Source organism: Giraffa tippelskirchi, chromosome 4 (genome assembly GCF_054371585.1).
Source record: "Giraffa tippelskirchi isolate mGirTip1 chromosome 4, T2T-mGirTip1v1.2.pri, whole genome shotgun sequence".
Classification (NCBI taxonomy): Eukaryota; Metazoa; Chordata; class Mammalia; order Artiodactyla; family Giraffidae; genus Giraffa; species Giraffa tippelskirchi.
The window spans coordinates 94,023,282-94,038,464 of NC_137278.1; the positions used below are offsets into that span (position 1 = coordinate 94,023,282).

General features: G+C 46.8%; 1 protein-coding gene across 16 annotated transcripts; it reads left to right on the forward strand.

The window, feature by feature from the left end:
- Positions 1-29: 29 nt before the first annotated feature.
- On the forward strand, positions 30-12,486 carry SLC67A2 (solute carrier family 67 member 2). 16 transcript variants are annotated; one of them, XR_014082391.1, is made up of 9 exons: positions 30-189; positions 1,223-1,310; positions 2,443-2,486; positions 5,881-6,010; positions 6,375-6,633; positions 7,742-7,951; positions 8,033-8,125; positions 9,536-11,497; positions 12,246-12,486. XR_014082391.1 is itself a non-coding variant. In XM_081591445.1 (9 exons), exons 6-9 carry the CDS (start codon positions 6,573-6,575, stop codon positions 10,345-10,347), a joined length of 1,176 nt encoding a protein of 391 aa, XP_081447571.1. In that variant the 5' UTR covers positions 1,223-1,310; positions 1,588-1,812; positions 2,443-2,486; positions 3,748-3,805; positions 5,881-6,010; positions 6,379-6,572; the 3' UTR covers positions 10,348-12,486. The 16 variants fall into 16 exon arrangements, 11 of the variants coding, with proteins under 11 accessions (XP_081447574.1, XP_081447572.1, XP_081447569.1 ...); XM_081591445.1 differs by lacking the exon at positions 30-189 and adding exons at positions 1,588-1,812; positions 3,748-3,805 and having other exon boundaries at positions 6,379-6,633; positions 9,536-12,486; XR_014082388.1 differs by lacking the exon at positions 6,375-6,633.
- Positions 12,487-15,183: the final 2,697 nt, after the last annotated feature.

A 15,183-nucleotide genomic window follows, 5' to 3' on the forward strand; every position in this document is an offset into this window, starting at 1 on the left:
CAGCCCCCCGCGCGCATGCGCTTGGAGCCGGGGGACCAGACTAGCGGTATGGCCCCGGACCGGGGTTTGATATCAGCGACACAAAGACCGCGGCAGGAGCCCGGGACAGGGACCCAGGAGGGGGCTCCCGGCCCTGGTGCCGTTCGAGCCCGCCGCTTCCTGCTCTTTCTCTACCTGGTAGGCTTCCTGGTGAGTAACTGCGGGGCCAGCGTGCTGCATCCGCGACCTGGAACCCGACCAAGGTGGTTTTCCTTGCACATCCTGAGTGGTCGCCAGGCTCTTCGGGGGCTGGAAACCTGCGATCCGCCTGGTGATGCCTCCCTACCTCTCAAGTCCCTTCTTGCCCCACATCCCCCCTTCACGCTGCACCTGGCCACAAATGAGGCTTGCCCCTCTCGCCCACGCGGAATCCAGTTCGCCCCCACCCTCACCCCAGCCCCGCGATTTAAGACTCTCCAGCACCAGGCTCAGGTGTGACTCGGTGATCGAGCCACGCACAAGGGTGACCCCGGTGGTAGATGCTGTGACAGGTGCGTCGCCCAGCAGTGCGGTGGCTGCAGGTGTGGTAGGAGCACACAGGCCCTTTTTACTAGGCCATGTAGGAAAGTCGCTGTTGATAACCCTACTTGGGCAGAATTAGGTAATTTTCAGAGCTTCCCAGGTGGCGCTAGTGGTAAACAATCCGCCTGCCGATGCAGGAGACACCAGAGATGCGCGTTGGATTCCTGAAAGGCTAGAGTTTGATCCCTGGGTGGGGAAGATCCCTTGGAGAAGGAAATGGCAGCCCATTCCAGTGTTTTTGCCTGAAAAATTCCATGGACAAAGGACCTTGTCGGGTTACGCTCCATGGAGTCGCAAAGAGTCAGATACAACTGTGCTAAGAAGCATGCATTAAACTTTACAGACTGTTGAACACCTTGCATCGAGGTTGGGGGAGGAGAATGTCTTCCTGCTTCTCTCCTAGCTCAGTAGAACTCAGCACCCTAACCTTAGTCAGGCACCAGACTAGAGAGTCATGGCAATGGTTGTAATACACTGTATATGGATTTCTCCATACCTTTAACCAGATGAGTGTATCTTACTGTAGAATGCAATTATGAGTTCTTGTTTGCTCAAAAATTTAGATATTGTCCTTAAAAAATCAGTTTATAAACAGGATCCCACTTTAAAAATACCCAGGCCTCTGTTTCTAATTTGCATTAACCAGCAATTTGTTGTTTAGGATTTGTTTGGTGTGAGCATGGTCGTTCCTTTACTGAGCGTTCATGTCAAGTCGCTTGGAGCAAGTCCAACGGTTGCTGGGATAGTAGGTGGGTAGGTTAATCCTGCATCTTTTCAGAGCACTGAATTTTAAGCCTCCTGAGCTGAGTATCTGAAAACAAATCAGTCTTCTAGCTAAGTAATATCCAAAGGTAAAATGAAAAGGGTATAAGATGAATTTTCAGAATATTTCAAAGTATAACCCTGGAGCAAATGTGATTCATCTTTTCCTGGACTATGTATATTCAGAGAGATTTCCCAGTACAGCTTCATCCCCATGCCCTGCCCCACCAGTGCCATCACAGGTAACTTACTGTATCTCTCCAGGGGTTCTGGTCGTGCATGTCAATAAGGGTTAGATATCGATGCCTGCCTGGAGGGACCTGTAACCTAATGGGAGACCAGAGAGACATGATCTACAGAAATCACACCAAGAGGAACAGATTGGTTACAGGCTTCCTTCACCACCACGAGAAGCACAGAGGGCTTCTCTCTCTGTGCAGCATAGAATCTCCATCCAGAAGTTGTTGATTTATCCAGGGAACAGTGAGGGTAGGATTCTGATAATTAATGAGAAATTGATAAAAACTCACAGCCTTTGATCATTCACAAACGAGAAGAGCAGATGTGTTGGGGGGTGGGTTTTACATAATATTTAGAAACTCCTGAGCCATGCTATGGCTTGCATTTCCCTGGAAAAGTTTATGTTGAGTTATACTGGCCCACCCAGCAGAGGGAAGGGGTCTTTGAAGAGCAGAAGGAATGTATTCTATGATAGGATGGAGCTGAAAGCGCTCCATAAAACTTTGTAAGTTCTTTAAAAAGCAAGCATTTTATAAAACTGAAATGTTAGAGACATAGGAGGTAGTATTAACATTTTAAGACTTGGTCGAGACTTTGTGGGATTCAAATTTCTGCTCCTGCATACATGCCTCACGCAGGGTAAGAAGCACTCTCTCAAGGTCCCAAAGGGTGACCTCGGCCTTCAGTCTCTTTTCTGCCTTCCCTCAATTTTACTCTGAAGACCTGTACTAAACATTGTATGACCTGACTCTTCCATCTGAAAAAAGTATGGGGTCATTTCCTTTTTAAATGGTCTTTTTCTCCTAATGTTTTCTGTTAACTTTATCCATCTTCTTGATGAATCTAGCTTATTTTACAGATGTCACTTGTTTTTTGCAGGCTCCTCCTATGGCATTTTGCAACTCTTTTCCAGCACGTTAGTGGTAAGTTCTTTTCCATCTGGCAGCACATCCCAAAAGCATAGACCCCGTGCCTCTGAGGGCCATCTGTCAAGGCTGTAGAAAAATCAGGGCTTAAGGTTTACCCAAAAGGAAGTGTGTGGATGGTGAGGACCTAAGTGTCCTTAGACCAAGAAAGATGCATTGGTCATCTTTCTCCCTTAGTCAACCTCTGAGAAGACATAGACCTGAAGGGGTTGGATGGCTGAATCTAAAAGGACCTGGTTGAGTCAGAGTGAGCACCTGCTTTTTAAATCATAACATGTTCTTCCCATGATTCCTTTTTACTAGGAGAAGAGGATGCAAACAGATGTTATGACCAGTTTTGTTTGTTTCAAGTAATTGACAGTCATCAAATCCATTCACATCCTAGGATTCTATGTGAAGTTGTGCCTTTTGAATGACATGGCTTATCAGTTATAAAACCTAAGTGTATAGACAGAGGAGCCACTGGCAATGATGGGTTAGACATTGACCACAGAAAGTAGCAAGACCCAGAGCTGATCTCATCAACCCCACTCACTTCTTTTATTATTGGCCATGCTGTTTGGACATGTGGGATCCTAGTTTCCCAACCAGAGATCAAACTGGTGCCCCCTATGTTGGAAGCTCAGAGTCTTAACCACTGAGCCTCCAAGGCAGTCCCCACCACTACCACTTCTGACTGTGCAGTGGTTTGAAATTCAGAATCCTTCACTGATTCTCTGTGCCTTCTATGTGACACTGGTCCTCAGGCCTCAGCCTCCAGAGGTTCATGCAGTTCAAACAGAAAAGTCAGTTTGGTTCCAGGGACTGATCAGCTGTGACCTTGGTCTAAATAACTGGTCTTACCTCTAGTGAGCACCAGGTACATACAGCGCTGTGTGTCCCAAGAGTGGCTCATGTGTGAAATATATTTTAACGTCAAAGAGCAATCTGGTGAGATTCTATTATGGATTCTCAGATAACTAAACAGCTACTCCCTGGTTTATCTTTGTTACAGTGTTCCATGCTTTAAATTGGCATAGCAGTAATAGTCATATTCTCATTTAATCGTTAAAATGACCCAGGAAACTAGTTTGGTGTCTGCCTTTTATGGAGGAGGAGATTAAAACTTAAAAAGTTTAAGTTTGACAAGGTCACCTAATCTCAGTATCTAAACTCTTAAGCCTTTTTCTCTCCATGCCATCTGCCTCTGCCTTAATCTAAAAAAGTAAATAGATAACAAGTATCAAACTGGATAGGAAACTAATGCATTTACTTGTAGGGCAGGATGTCATATTTCATATTCTTTCACATGAGAGAAGAATCTGGGATACATCTTAGTAAGTATCTTTTCTGTTGTCTTTGGGAACTCGATACCAAAATACTTTAGATGTGTGTATATATTGGCTTCCCAGATGGTTCAGTGGTAAAGAATCCTCCTGCCAATGCAGGAGACGCAGTTTTGTTCCCTGGGTAGGGAAGATCCTTTGGAGGAGGACATGGCAACCCACTCCAGTATTCTTGCCTGGAGAAACCCATGGATAGAAGAGCCTGGTGGGCTATAGTCCATGGGGTCACAAAGACTCATACACAACTGAGCATTCACACACATGTATATATTAGACCAGTTAAATCGCAGTGTATTTTAAATACTCAAGTGCCTTTCTCCTACTGGACTCTGACCTCCCTGAGAATACAGACCAGGCTTGATTTGTTTACATGTATTTATCAGCAGCCTTTATCAGAGAACCTGGAACACAGCAGCACTTTATGAGTTTTTATTGCCAGCCACAGCCCAACCCTGTTTTTCAAATTGATCCTTTGCTTTATGACAGTAATGCTTACAAAGCACATTTCATAGATCTCATAGCTGTAATTTAATGAAACCCTTCCTTAGACCTCCTTCAGTTAAAGGAATACCGAGTTAAAAAGTCCTCTTTAACCACTACTTCTGTAAGTACATATTTTAATTAAAAGTTTTATAAAAACATTTTAATTTTAAAAATAAATATTTTTGAAGAAAAGGTTTGCTGAATCACGTGAGGTTAATATTTTTTTATATGTGTATTTTAATAAAAATGACCAGCATTTATTATCTGTGATACATCAGGCTTTACTCTAGGCATGTTATTACATTTGATCTTCATAATAACCAGTCTCAACCACCAGTCTGGGAGTTGTGGGTTTCTAATGATTCATTTTAACTTAAAGCACATAGCAAGTGTCGGTGGAGAAGAGGAATGGCTGAGGCAGATATGATTACTCCGACTTTATGGTAGAGAAACCAACCTCAGAGATACGCCTGTGTGTAATTACACTGACTGATGCCCGGGCCGTATGTGGAATGACGAGAGTTCGGTGCTGAACCCGGACAGCCTGGCCCAGGGCCCAGGGCGTTAACTGCCAGATTACATCATGCCCTATGAACAAGAGGCCAGTGACCTCTCCCATGTTGAAAGAGGGAAGAATTTCTAAAATCCGTTGAAGTGAAAAGTGAGGAAAGATAAAAGCAACTTTTTCACAACATGAAATGATGTTCAAGATATACTGTTAAGTGGAAAAGTGTGTTCCAAAACGGAACGTATGGGATGGTCATTTTGTTAAAAACATAGGGGGCTTCGCTGGTGGCTCGGTGAAAAATCCACCAGCCAGTGCAGGAGACACAGATTTGATCCCTGGTCTGGGAAGATCCCATGCGCCGCAGAGCAGCTAAGCCTGTGCACCACAGCTGTTGAGCCTGTGCTCTGGAACCTGTGAGCCACAGATCGTGAGCCTTGTGCTGCAACTACTAAAGCCCATACGCTCAAGCCCATGCTCTGCAAGAAGAGATGACACCACAATATGAAACCCATACACCACAACTGGAGAGTAGCCCCTGCTCTCTGCAACTAGAGAGCCCATGCAGCAACAAAGACCCAGGATAGCCAAAAATATATGTATAAATGTTTTTTAAAAAGTATAAAGGGAAGAAATGATCAGGTCTCAAGGGACCATTAAAAAAAAAAAAGTAGATTCAGGATTACGAGGTTTTATATTCATTTTTTTCAATGTTTTCTAAATTTCTAAACCATGAATATAGTTGCTAAGAAGTTAAGTTGCCTAAAGTATTGAGGATGAAGACAAAATGAGGCTTTAGAAATTATCCTTCACCATCTCCACAGCCATTCTTTGCTATCAGGTCATCATAGATGCTTCCTTTGGCTGTTGAAAAAACGAAACAATGTTGTATTTTCCCATTCCACATGGGAAAGACTGGAGAACATAATTTATGTGGCAAGGGGCGTAACGGTTGATCTAGGGATCTTAAACCTGGTTCCCTCATGATTTCCACGGGGTCACGTGTTGGGGCATTTATGGGGCAGCCAGGTTGTTTTACGAGGAGTCAGAGGCTTTCCCCTGTCCCCTGCTTCCTCAGGGCTGCTGGAGTGACGTCGTCGGAAGACGGTCTTCCTTACTGGTGTGCATCCTGTGCAGTGCCCTGGGTTACCTTATGCTCGGAGCATCTACCAACGTGTTCCTGTTCACCCTGGCTAGAGTCCCTGCAGGTGAGTTCTCACCCCATGGCTGGGTGTCCATCCAGAAACAATCAGTTTATGCATCTGCATTGAGAGAGCCTGTCCCTGCCTAGCAGCGCCTCTTTAATCAGACTTTATTTTTTAATATTTATTTATTTATTTTTAGCTGCATGGCATCTTTTTTTCTCTGCACGGGCTTTCTCTAGTCGTAGAGAGTGGGGGCTCTTCTCTGGCTGTGATGTGCACATTTCTCATCGCAATGGCTTCTCTTGTGGCAGAGCATGGAGTCCAGAGTGCGTGGGCTTCAGTAGTTGTGACTCTAGGGCTTAATTGCCCTGAAGCATGTGGGGTCTTCCCAGACCAGTGATCGAACCCATCTCTCTTGCACTGCAAGGTAGATTCTTAACTACTGGACCATCAAGGAAGTCCCTGGTTAGACTTCATGTGAAGAGCCTATCATGATGATAGCAGTTATGACTGTAACACTGGCAGCTGCTGTCGATCAAGCACTCGGCACCGCCAGGCTCTTCTGACTGCTCCAGGATTACAGACCTTGCACTCACAGAGCCTGGAGTCCTCCTCGCCTCTCAGCATGAACACCCATGCCTCAGTCATAGGACCTGACTGCTGCGGTCCACCTCTCTCTGCATCCGGTTAGTAGGAATTCCCTACATGTCTTCAGCTAGCACCACAGTTGCTGTTCTCTCCCTCGGTGAGCTTATAGTTTTGAAATTGGGCTTCTTGACCTCAAATTGAAACAGCAGCAGCAGTCAGGCCTGCCATATGTTGGTCAAGAAAGTGGACGGCCTGTGGCTTTAGCATCCATCCACGTGTGAGTGTGTGTGGGTGTTCAGCAGATGGTGACACACACACATCCATTATATCAGCACAAGCTTGAGGGATGTAAAGTTGTTACATACATTGTCATCTCTCATTAAGACAGGTCACAGCTTTCAGTTTGCCAACAAACTCCCAAGCTGCTTGTGGTAGAAAGTTGGCATTGGTTAGATGACCATGTCATAGTGTTTTTATACTTTTAGTTGCTCTTAGTCTTTCATACCCCTGCTCTGTTTCTCTTTATAGCACTTATCACCCTCCCATGTCTGTATGTGTGTAAAATGATATGTAGGCTCTGTGAGAACAAGGATGAGTGTCTGTTTTATTTTGGTTTTTTGCCCTCTGTTCCTTCCATTATCCTCAGGGTCACGGTGAATGCTGGGCTTACAAAAGGCATGTGGGAATTGTTTATTTACTGAGCAAATAAAGAGTGGTCAGTCTTGGCATAAAAACCACCATGAACTGCACTTGGACCTCAGACATGGCTGGAGACCCTGGAATGTCCTGGTGGGAGGTGGACAAGCTGAGGGCTCTGGGAGCTTGGTTCAGATGAAGGTGACCCACTTGGGTCTGGGGCCAGGCCAGGAGTCCAGCCCCAGTGGGATGGGACCTACAGGCCTTACAACAGAGGTCCCCAACCGTTCTGACATCAGGGACCAGTTTCATGGAAGACAGTTTTTCCATTAGGGGGATAAGATGATTTAAACACATCACATTTCTAATGCACTATTATTTCTAGTGTTATTACATCAGCTCCACCTTAGACCATTAGGCATTAGATCCTGGAGGGTAGAGACCACTGCCTTAAGAGGGTCACAGAAAACTGAGATCAGAACTCCATCAGGGACGAAGATGAAGCTCAGGATCCCAAGTGAGATGCTTTTGATTGGAAAATGCACAGACGCATTTCTTGTCACCTCGCAGGTATCTTTAAGCACACACTCTCCATCTCAAGGGCCCTGCTCGCTGATCTGGTCACAGAGGAGGAACGGCCAGTGGTGCTGGGACAGTTCAACACGGCGTCCAGCATGGGCTTCATCTTGGGCCCAGTGGTTGGCGGGTATCTGGCTGAGCTGGACGGTGGGTTTTATCTCACAGCCTTCGTCTGCTCTTCTGTCTTCATTCTCAATGCTGGTAAGTTGACGTTAATCATGAGGAGGTGGTTTGCTGGATGTGTTTATCCCACCCAGTCTTACCTACTTTCTCTCATTATAGTGTTTTCCTTAGAATGTGTTGTGTTCGTGCTCAGTCGTATCCAACTCTTTGCAACTCCACGGACCAGGCTCCTCTGTCCATGGACTTTCCCAGGCAAGAATATTGAGGGGGTTGCCATTTCCTTCTCCAGGGGATCTTCCTGACCCAGGAATTGAACCCGCATCTCCTGTGTCTCCTGCATTGCAGGCGGATTCTTTACCTAGTAAGCCATCAGGGAAGCCCTTTCTTAGAATAGACAGGCTCATTACTCACAGAGGACAGTCAGGTCACATCTGCCCTGCTGGGGCTGCACAGTGGCTCCCGTTATGCGTGTGCCTGTGAGTCTGTCTGTCTCTCTTATGCCAACTTGGTGTGGGCCAGCCACCCTCTGCCTCCCCCACAAATGTCGGCTTCTTCTCGCAGGAGGACTCTAATCCAGTCTTTCCTCCAGCTACAGTATTCTTTTCATATATCTATACTGACTGTTTCTTAGCTGATTATTCAATTTTCAGATATTTGCTTCCTTAGACTGGCCGTCCCTGATCCTTGTCTTAAATAACTCAATTTTTTGGTAGCACTTCTGAAATCAGAAGTTTATTTTCTTATGTTCTGTTCCCCTATGACGTACACAGTTAGAAAATAAAGTCTACAAGGATAGGGGCATTCAGTCAACATTAGTTGCTGTGGTTGTGATCGTTTTATCATCATTTAACTTATAATCTTCCTCTTGGTTCATCAACAACAGTCCTTTTGCATTTGTATAAAGATTCTGTGAAACGTCCAGGGCCCTTTGTCAAGGATGAGGACAGATGAAAAGCCCTCACAGGCCCACGTTCTCTGTGGCCAGTTTTCTGCATGAATGAGTTCTCCCTCAGCTCCCAGTCCACTTACACTGTGTTTCGAGGAACCACAAGCATCAATGTTGTTGGTGAGAACAGCCCCAGGCAGGTCTGAGCAGCACCAGTCCACATGGTGCTGAAGTGATGAAGGGCTGAAGACCATGGGGATGAGTTCATAAAGATGTCCAGGAAGAGCAGGTTTGAGTGTGAAAGAAAGGGTCATTTGCTCAGTCGTGTCCAACTCGTGACCCCATGCACTGCAGCACTCTAGGCTTCCCTGTACATCACCAACTCCCGGAGCTTACTCAAACTCATATCCACTGAGTCGGTGATGCCATCCAACCATCTCATCCTCTGCCCCCTTCTCCTCCTGCCTTCTATCTTTCCCAGCATCAGGGTCTTTTCCATTGAGTCACTTCTTCGCATCAAATGGCCAACGTGTTGGAGCTTAAGCTTCAGCATCAGTCCTTCCAATGAATATTCAGAGTTGATTTCCTTTCTTGAGGTGAATAGCAGAATTCTGTTATCAAAATGGAGTCTAACTAGCTGTGGGAATGGTTAAAAACAGGTTTCAAAAATCTACCTAGTAAGTGGACTAATACAGGAAAACAGAGTAGTGGCTCCCCTCGAGGAGGCCCTGCATGGATTCTCTGTGGTTCTAACAGGTCTCATGCTGTGTTGACAGGTCTCGTTTGGCTGTTTCCATGGAGCGAAGTAAAACCCAGCGGTCCAGAGGATGACTTGCCACGGGGTAGGAACCAGGCGCTTTGGGGAAAGACAGACTCTGCTGTGCAGAGGGCGGCCAGTGCCCTGGGGACCCCAGCCAGCCCCCAGGGGACCCCAGTGAGTGAGGGGCCGGCCAGACTGCTCTGGGCGGAGGTGCTGGCCACCCTGTGGGGCCTGAGGAGCCTGGTGCTCTCCGCGCTGTGGGTCGTGTTCCTGGTGCGCCTGCTGATGGCCGTGGCTGTCATGCTCTACTACAGTAACTTCGTCCTGGCCCTGGAGGAGCGCTTCGACATGGGGCCCAGGGCAGCCGGCTATCTCACCAGCTGCAGCAGTGCCCTGGGGGTCCTTGCCGGCTTTGCCCTGGGGCCCCTCCTGCGGCTGTATGGCCACCAGTCTTACCGGCTCCTGCTGCACTCCAGTGTGCTCACGTCTACGCTGCTGCTGCTCTTCGCCTCGGCCGGCAGCCTGGACGTCGCGGTCGCCTGCTCCGTGCTCCTGTCCTTCTCCACCGCCATTGGCAGGACCTGCATCACCGACCTCCAGCTGACCGTGGGTGGGGCGCGGGCCGGCGGCAGCCTCCTGGGCATGGGGCAGTCGGTGACGGCCGTGGGCCGGGTCCTCGCCCCCATCCTCTCGGGGGTGGCCCAGGAGGTGAGCCCCTGCGGCCCTCCGGGCCTGGGGGCGGCCTTAGGCTTCGTGGCTGTTGTCATCATGTCACGAAACAGACCTCATTCCGGTGGCCAAGGAGCTGATGAATTAAAAAGCGAGTAGGTGGATTTAGACAGCAGGAAGAGACAAAACCAGAGCTGCGTGGATGTTGGCAGAGGCCCCAAGATGGGTGCTATGGAAAGGGTCGGTGGTGAAGAGAAATGACTTCTCTCCAAAAGGAAGCTCTGATGGTGGGTGTCCCGTCAGGCCTGTGGGACAGTCAGAATCTAGGTGGCGCACAGACTTGTGAAGGCAGGAGCTGAGCTTGGCCGGAGGGGAAGGTAGTCCGCGTTCCCCTGAGAGCCTGTTCTTCGTCTGACCGGTGAGCCCGGGGTTTTCAAGGGGAAATGGTGGTGGGCTCAGAGAGCAGGACATGTGCCAGGAGGGGAGAGACCGCAGGGATTTTCCTGCTGAACAAAAATAAGGAAACATGAATGAAGTTCCATAAGCTCCAAGGAGGCTTTTCTGCCACCAAAATGCCGCAGATGGAAGAAGCTGCTGTACTGGAACCAGCCTGTCCCTTCTTCAGGGCCTCACAGCGTTCCACCCGGGGAGCTGGCTCAAAGCCAGAGATGCCCATCTGAGGCCGTGGGCCCAGGCGAGGCCCTGGAATCTGGTGTGTGTAGTGAGTCCTGCTTCCAGTTTCTCCTGGAGGTGGAAAAAGGGTCATTCCGAGACCTGCTGGTTTGGATTAAAGTAAAAGTCCGAGACTCGGTTGTTAATAGCTCACACGGTTTGGACTGTCTGTTAAAATCATGTGACCACACACAGCGGGCTCCGCTTCCCCCGGCTCTCAGCAGTCACTATACCAGGAGAACCCAGTCCTAGGGGCCCTTCCCCTGTGCCCAGTGTCCCCGAGGCCCCCGCCCTGCAGAGGCCCGAGCCTGCCTGTAGCCACATCTCCCGGAGACCAGGTGTGATGATCTCTCTACTCCTGGAAGAGGGGAAAGAACCCGGTGGAGAAACCAAACCACTTGAATGCTTTTCAGATGAACGTCTTCTTCAGGATAAGAGAGAGGCTGGCATCAGGCCCTGTCACGGGTGCTACAGTATCTTTGTTGAAAATCATTCCTCACTTTCATGTTGACATCACACCCGGGAACAGAAGCGCTGTGTTGACCTACAGGGAAATGTTCTGGGTGCCTCCAGGGGCCCCGAGCAGGGTGAGCACAGATGCCCAGGAGACTGTGCAAGCACTCGCTGACTCTCCAAGGTGATGTCAGTTACTGGTACAAACGGTTTAAGGGCCCCCTCTCTCCACACAGACCCCCAGAGCTCACATTCCTTTCGGTCCTTTAAATCAGTCTGCTAGGATTGTATCCAATCTTCTACTTGATATGTGTAATTATAAATGATGCTTTAATACACTAATTTGTTATAACTTTAATACTTGCTATTGGCAAAGCAGAAAGAATTGTTCTGCAGCTGTAGACGTTATGTGTTGGGTAAGCTCAAATATTTATAATGAAGAATTAACTGCAAATTTGAAGATTGTCCTTGTTCCTGTTTAGCTACAAGAAAAATGTTAGCTTCTTATTAAGTGTGAACTTTTGTACCAGTGCTTTTGAGGAAACCAAAATGTGATTTAAAATGGCCTCGCTCTGAGTGAATGTACCAAGTTGTCACAGAGATTAGACTTAAAGGAACAATATATAGTCAAGGGTTTATGCAATGAAGGAGAATTTCAAAAGAATTTCTCTAAAGATTGTCTTTTCTTCACTTTCTGAAATAGGTTTCTGAGAAGCTCTTAAATCTAGCCGTGTGTCTATTTTTTTAAACTGCAGCACTTTATTTTTGAAGTTAAATAAAAGCCTGTAAACTTAATGAGGTTTTATAATGAACTAGAGACATAGAAATACTGAGAACCCTAAAAATTGATCTCAGTGTGGAGAGCAGAGACACACTTCTGTTATTCTCTACTACTACAAATTTTAGTGTTTTGTTCGTGTGATTTTTTTCAGATCTTTATATTAGATAGTCTAACATGTTGCTTCTCGAAGTGTGGGCCGGGGACCAGCCACATCCCGTCCCTGGAGCTCCTCGGACATGCAGACATTGGCCCACCCCACACCTGTGGGAGTCATTTACATAAGACACCCAGCTGCTTTGTTTGCACAGTAAAGTTTGAAAACCACCACCAGCTTGATGGATGCTGTTTGTTTATAATATGACCTCAGGGAAATTAAATCTGCTCCAAGTTTGTGTTGCTTTGTTTTTGTTTTTTTAATTTTCTTGAGTGTCTTCTGTCATCTTTTGCAATGCGTTGGGTCGAGCCATATGAAATTGCAGTTTTTATATGTCAAAAATATCTGAAGGTTACATCTGGTTCAACTTAAATTAACTGTTATAATGAAATCTCACTTCAGAGGCATTGAATGTGCCCAAGAAGTTTGTAAAGGAAATGGCCCCCTGTCCAGCACTGTGTTAGCACAGCTGGTACATTCTGTGAAACAGCCTGGGGCTTGGGCATCTGAAAGACTTGGCCTTTTCCAAAGAGGAAGGCGAGCCTGTGCGCATGTCCACCTGTTCACATGTTCAGAGAGATTAGCAGGGAGGGAGCGGAGTGTGCCTGGCTAGCAGAGACATGTACACAGCTCCACACCCAGGGACCTGTGCTCTCCTGGATCCTGAGGTCTGGAGGGTTATACCTGGAGCACGGAAGCAGGGGGCTAGAGTGAGGGGCTCCTCTGCCCTGGCTCCATGTTAGAGTCACCTGATGCCCAGAGCCTGCCCTGCACCTCAGTGTAGCCCCAGGTGCTCAGCACACACCCAGAGCTGAGCATCGCGGGGTTAAATCACCAAGGGCTTACCCACCAGGCTCAGGGTAACCTTGTGTGCTAACACGACTGGGAGCCCTAAGCATTCATGCTGGATGGTGTTCCAGGGACCTTCACATTCCAGGAAGCCCCCTCTGGCTGCAGGGAGGAGGACCAACTGGAGGCAGGGGAAGGAGTAGTCTGGACTGAGGAACAGGGGGAGAAGGGGGTGTGAGGCTGGAGGGAGACCGAGGGAGGGAGAGTCCCAAAGGCTTCAGGGAGACCTGGGAGGGGCTGTGGTGCTGCTCAGGTGTCTGGTCTGGTGGAGCTCTGCCAGCTTTGAGAGGCTCCTCCCAAGTGTCCAGTACATTGTGCCCTTCCTGTGTTACCTGACAGGGAACATTTATGGAACATTCAGAACACTGAGAAGGCGTCTTCCTGAGGACACGTGTAAAATATGTAGCAATCTGTCGGAGTGAGAGGCAACCCACTTGGGGCAATTTTAGGCATTTGGGAACTGCTGGAAGAGAAGAGCTTTTCATTTGGAATCCACAGTAAAAGCCAGCCTGGGCTTCCCAGGTGGTGCAGTGGTAAAGAATCTGCCTGCAGTGGAGGAGCTGAGGGAAACCCAGGTTCAATCTCTGGGTCAGGAAGATCCCCTGGAGGAGGAAATGGCAGCCCACTCCAGTATTCTTGCCTGGAGAATCCCATGGACAGAGGAGGCTGGTGGGCTAAAGCCCATGGGGTCACAAAACAGTCAGACACGACTTAATGACTAAACAGCAACATTCTAAAATACATCTTGATAGTAAAAACAACAAGCCCTTGGCTTGTAAACTGTATCATATCCAGTATATACATAATCTGAAATTTATTCTATACTGATGGTGAACCGATTGTTTTCAGATAACAGGTCATCACAGAATTTATTTCTAATTTGATATAAAAATACTAACTTATTTAAAAGTGAAAGTCGCTCAGTCATGTCCAGCTCTTTGCAACCCCATGGACTACACAGTCCATGGAATTCTCCAGGCCACAATACTGGAGTGGGTAGCTGTTCCCTTCTCCATGGGATCTTCCCAACCCAAGGATCAAACCCAGGTCTCCCACAATGCAGGTAGATTCTTTACCACGTGAGCTATTAGGGAAGCCCAACTTACTTAAAAACATTATTTTTACTTTAGATCTGTTTTTCTCAAGTGTCTAAACTCACCATTTTACAGATAACTGTGAAAACTAACAAAATTTCTACTGTGTTCTTGATTCAATCCATGTTAAGTGTGCCGATTCTTATTTTGAAAACAGATACTCTCAAACAGTTTTGTGTTGTTCCTCAAGGGGAAAAGATAATTATGAACATTAAAGATTGTTAATTATTACTAATGAACAGTATAAAAGTGGACTGTAAAGATCTTGTTAGAAAAAAGATTTGTATTTTTATTGTTGTTCAGTCGCTTAGTCATGTCCAACTCTGTGTGACCCTATGAACTGTAGCCTACCAGACTTCTCTGTCCATGGCATTCTCCAGGCAAGAAGACCGGAGTGGGTTGCCATTTCCTCCTCCAGGGGATCTTCCCAACCCAGGGATCGAACCCAGGTCTCCTGTGTCTCATGCGTTTTCAGGCTGATTCTTTACCACTGAGACCCCTGGGAAGCCCATTTATCCATATTTATTCTTGGATGTTGAGAGATTGGAACTCACGCTGCCAGTTATGGCCACAAAATTTAAAAAATTTAAAAAAAAATTGCTTTAAAGATGACTTGAAAAAATGATTTAAAAAATAAAGTACCAGCAAGCTACACATTTTGCTCTAAAAGTGGGGAAATCAAAAACAAAAACAGAAAACCCCAGAATACCAGACAGGCTCATGAGCCTGACTTGTTCAGGTTGATGAAAGAAATCAATATTCAGTGTTCAGGCCTCAAGAGATAATATCACAGCTACTTCAACTGGACAAAGAAACCCTTGTATCACTCTTGAGAGTAAAGTCAAGTATGCACAAGGAACTAGTAGAATATTACAGTTCTCATACTTGTTTATGAAATGCCAGTTTTAACATTAACATCATTTGTGTGATATAACAAATGCAAAACATGCTGAACATGTAATAACCATGCTTCTCTTTTTATATAAGCAAAC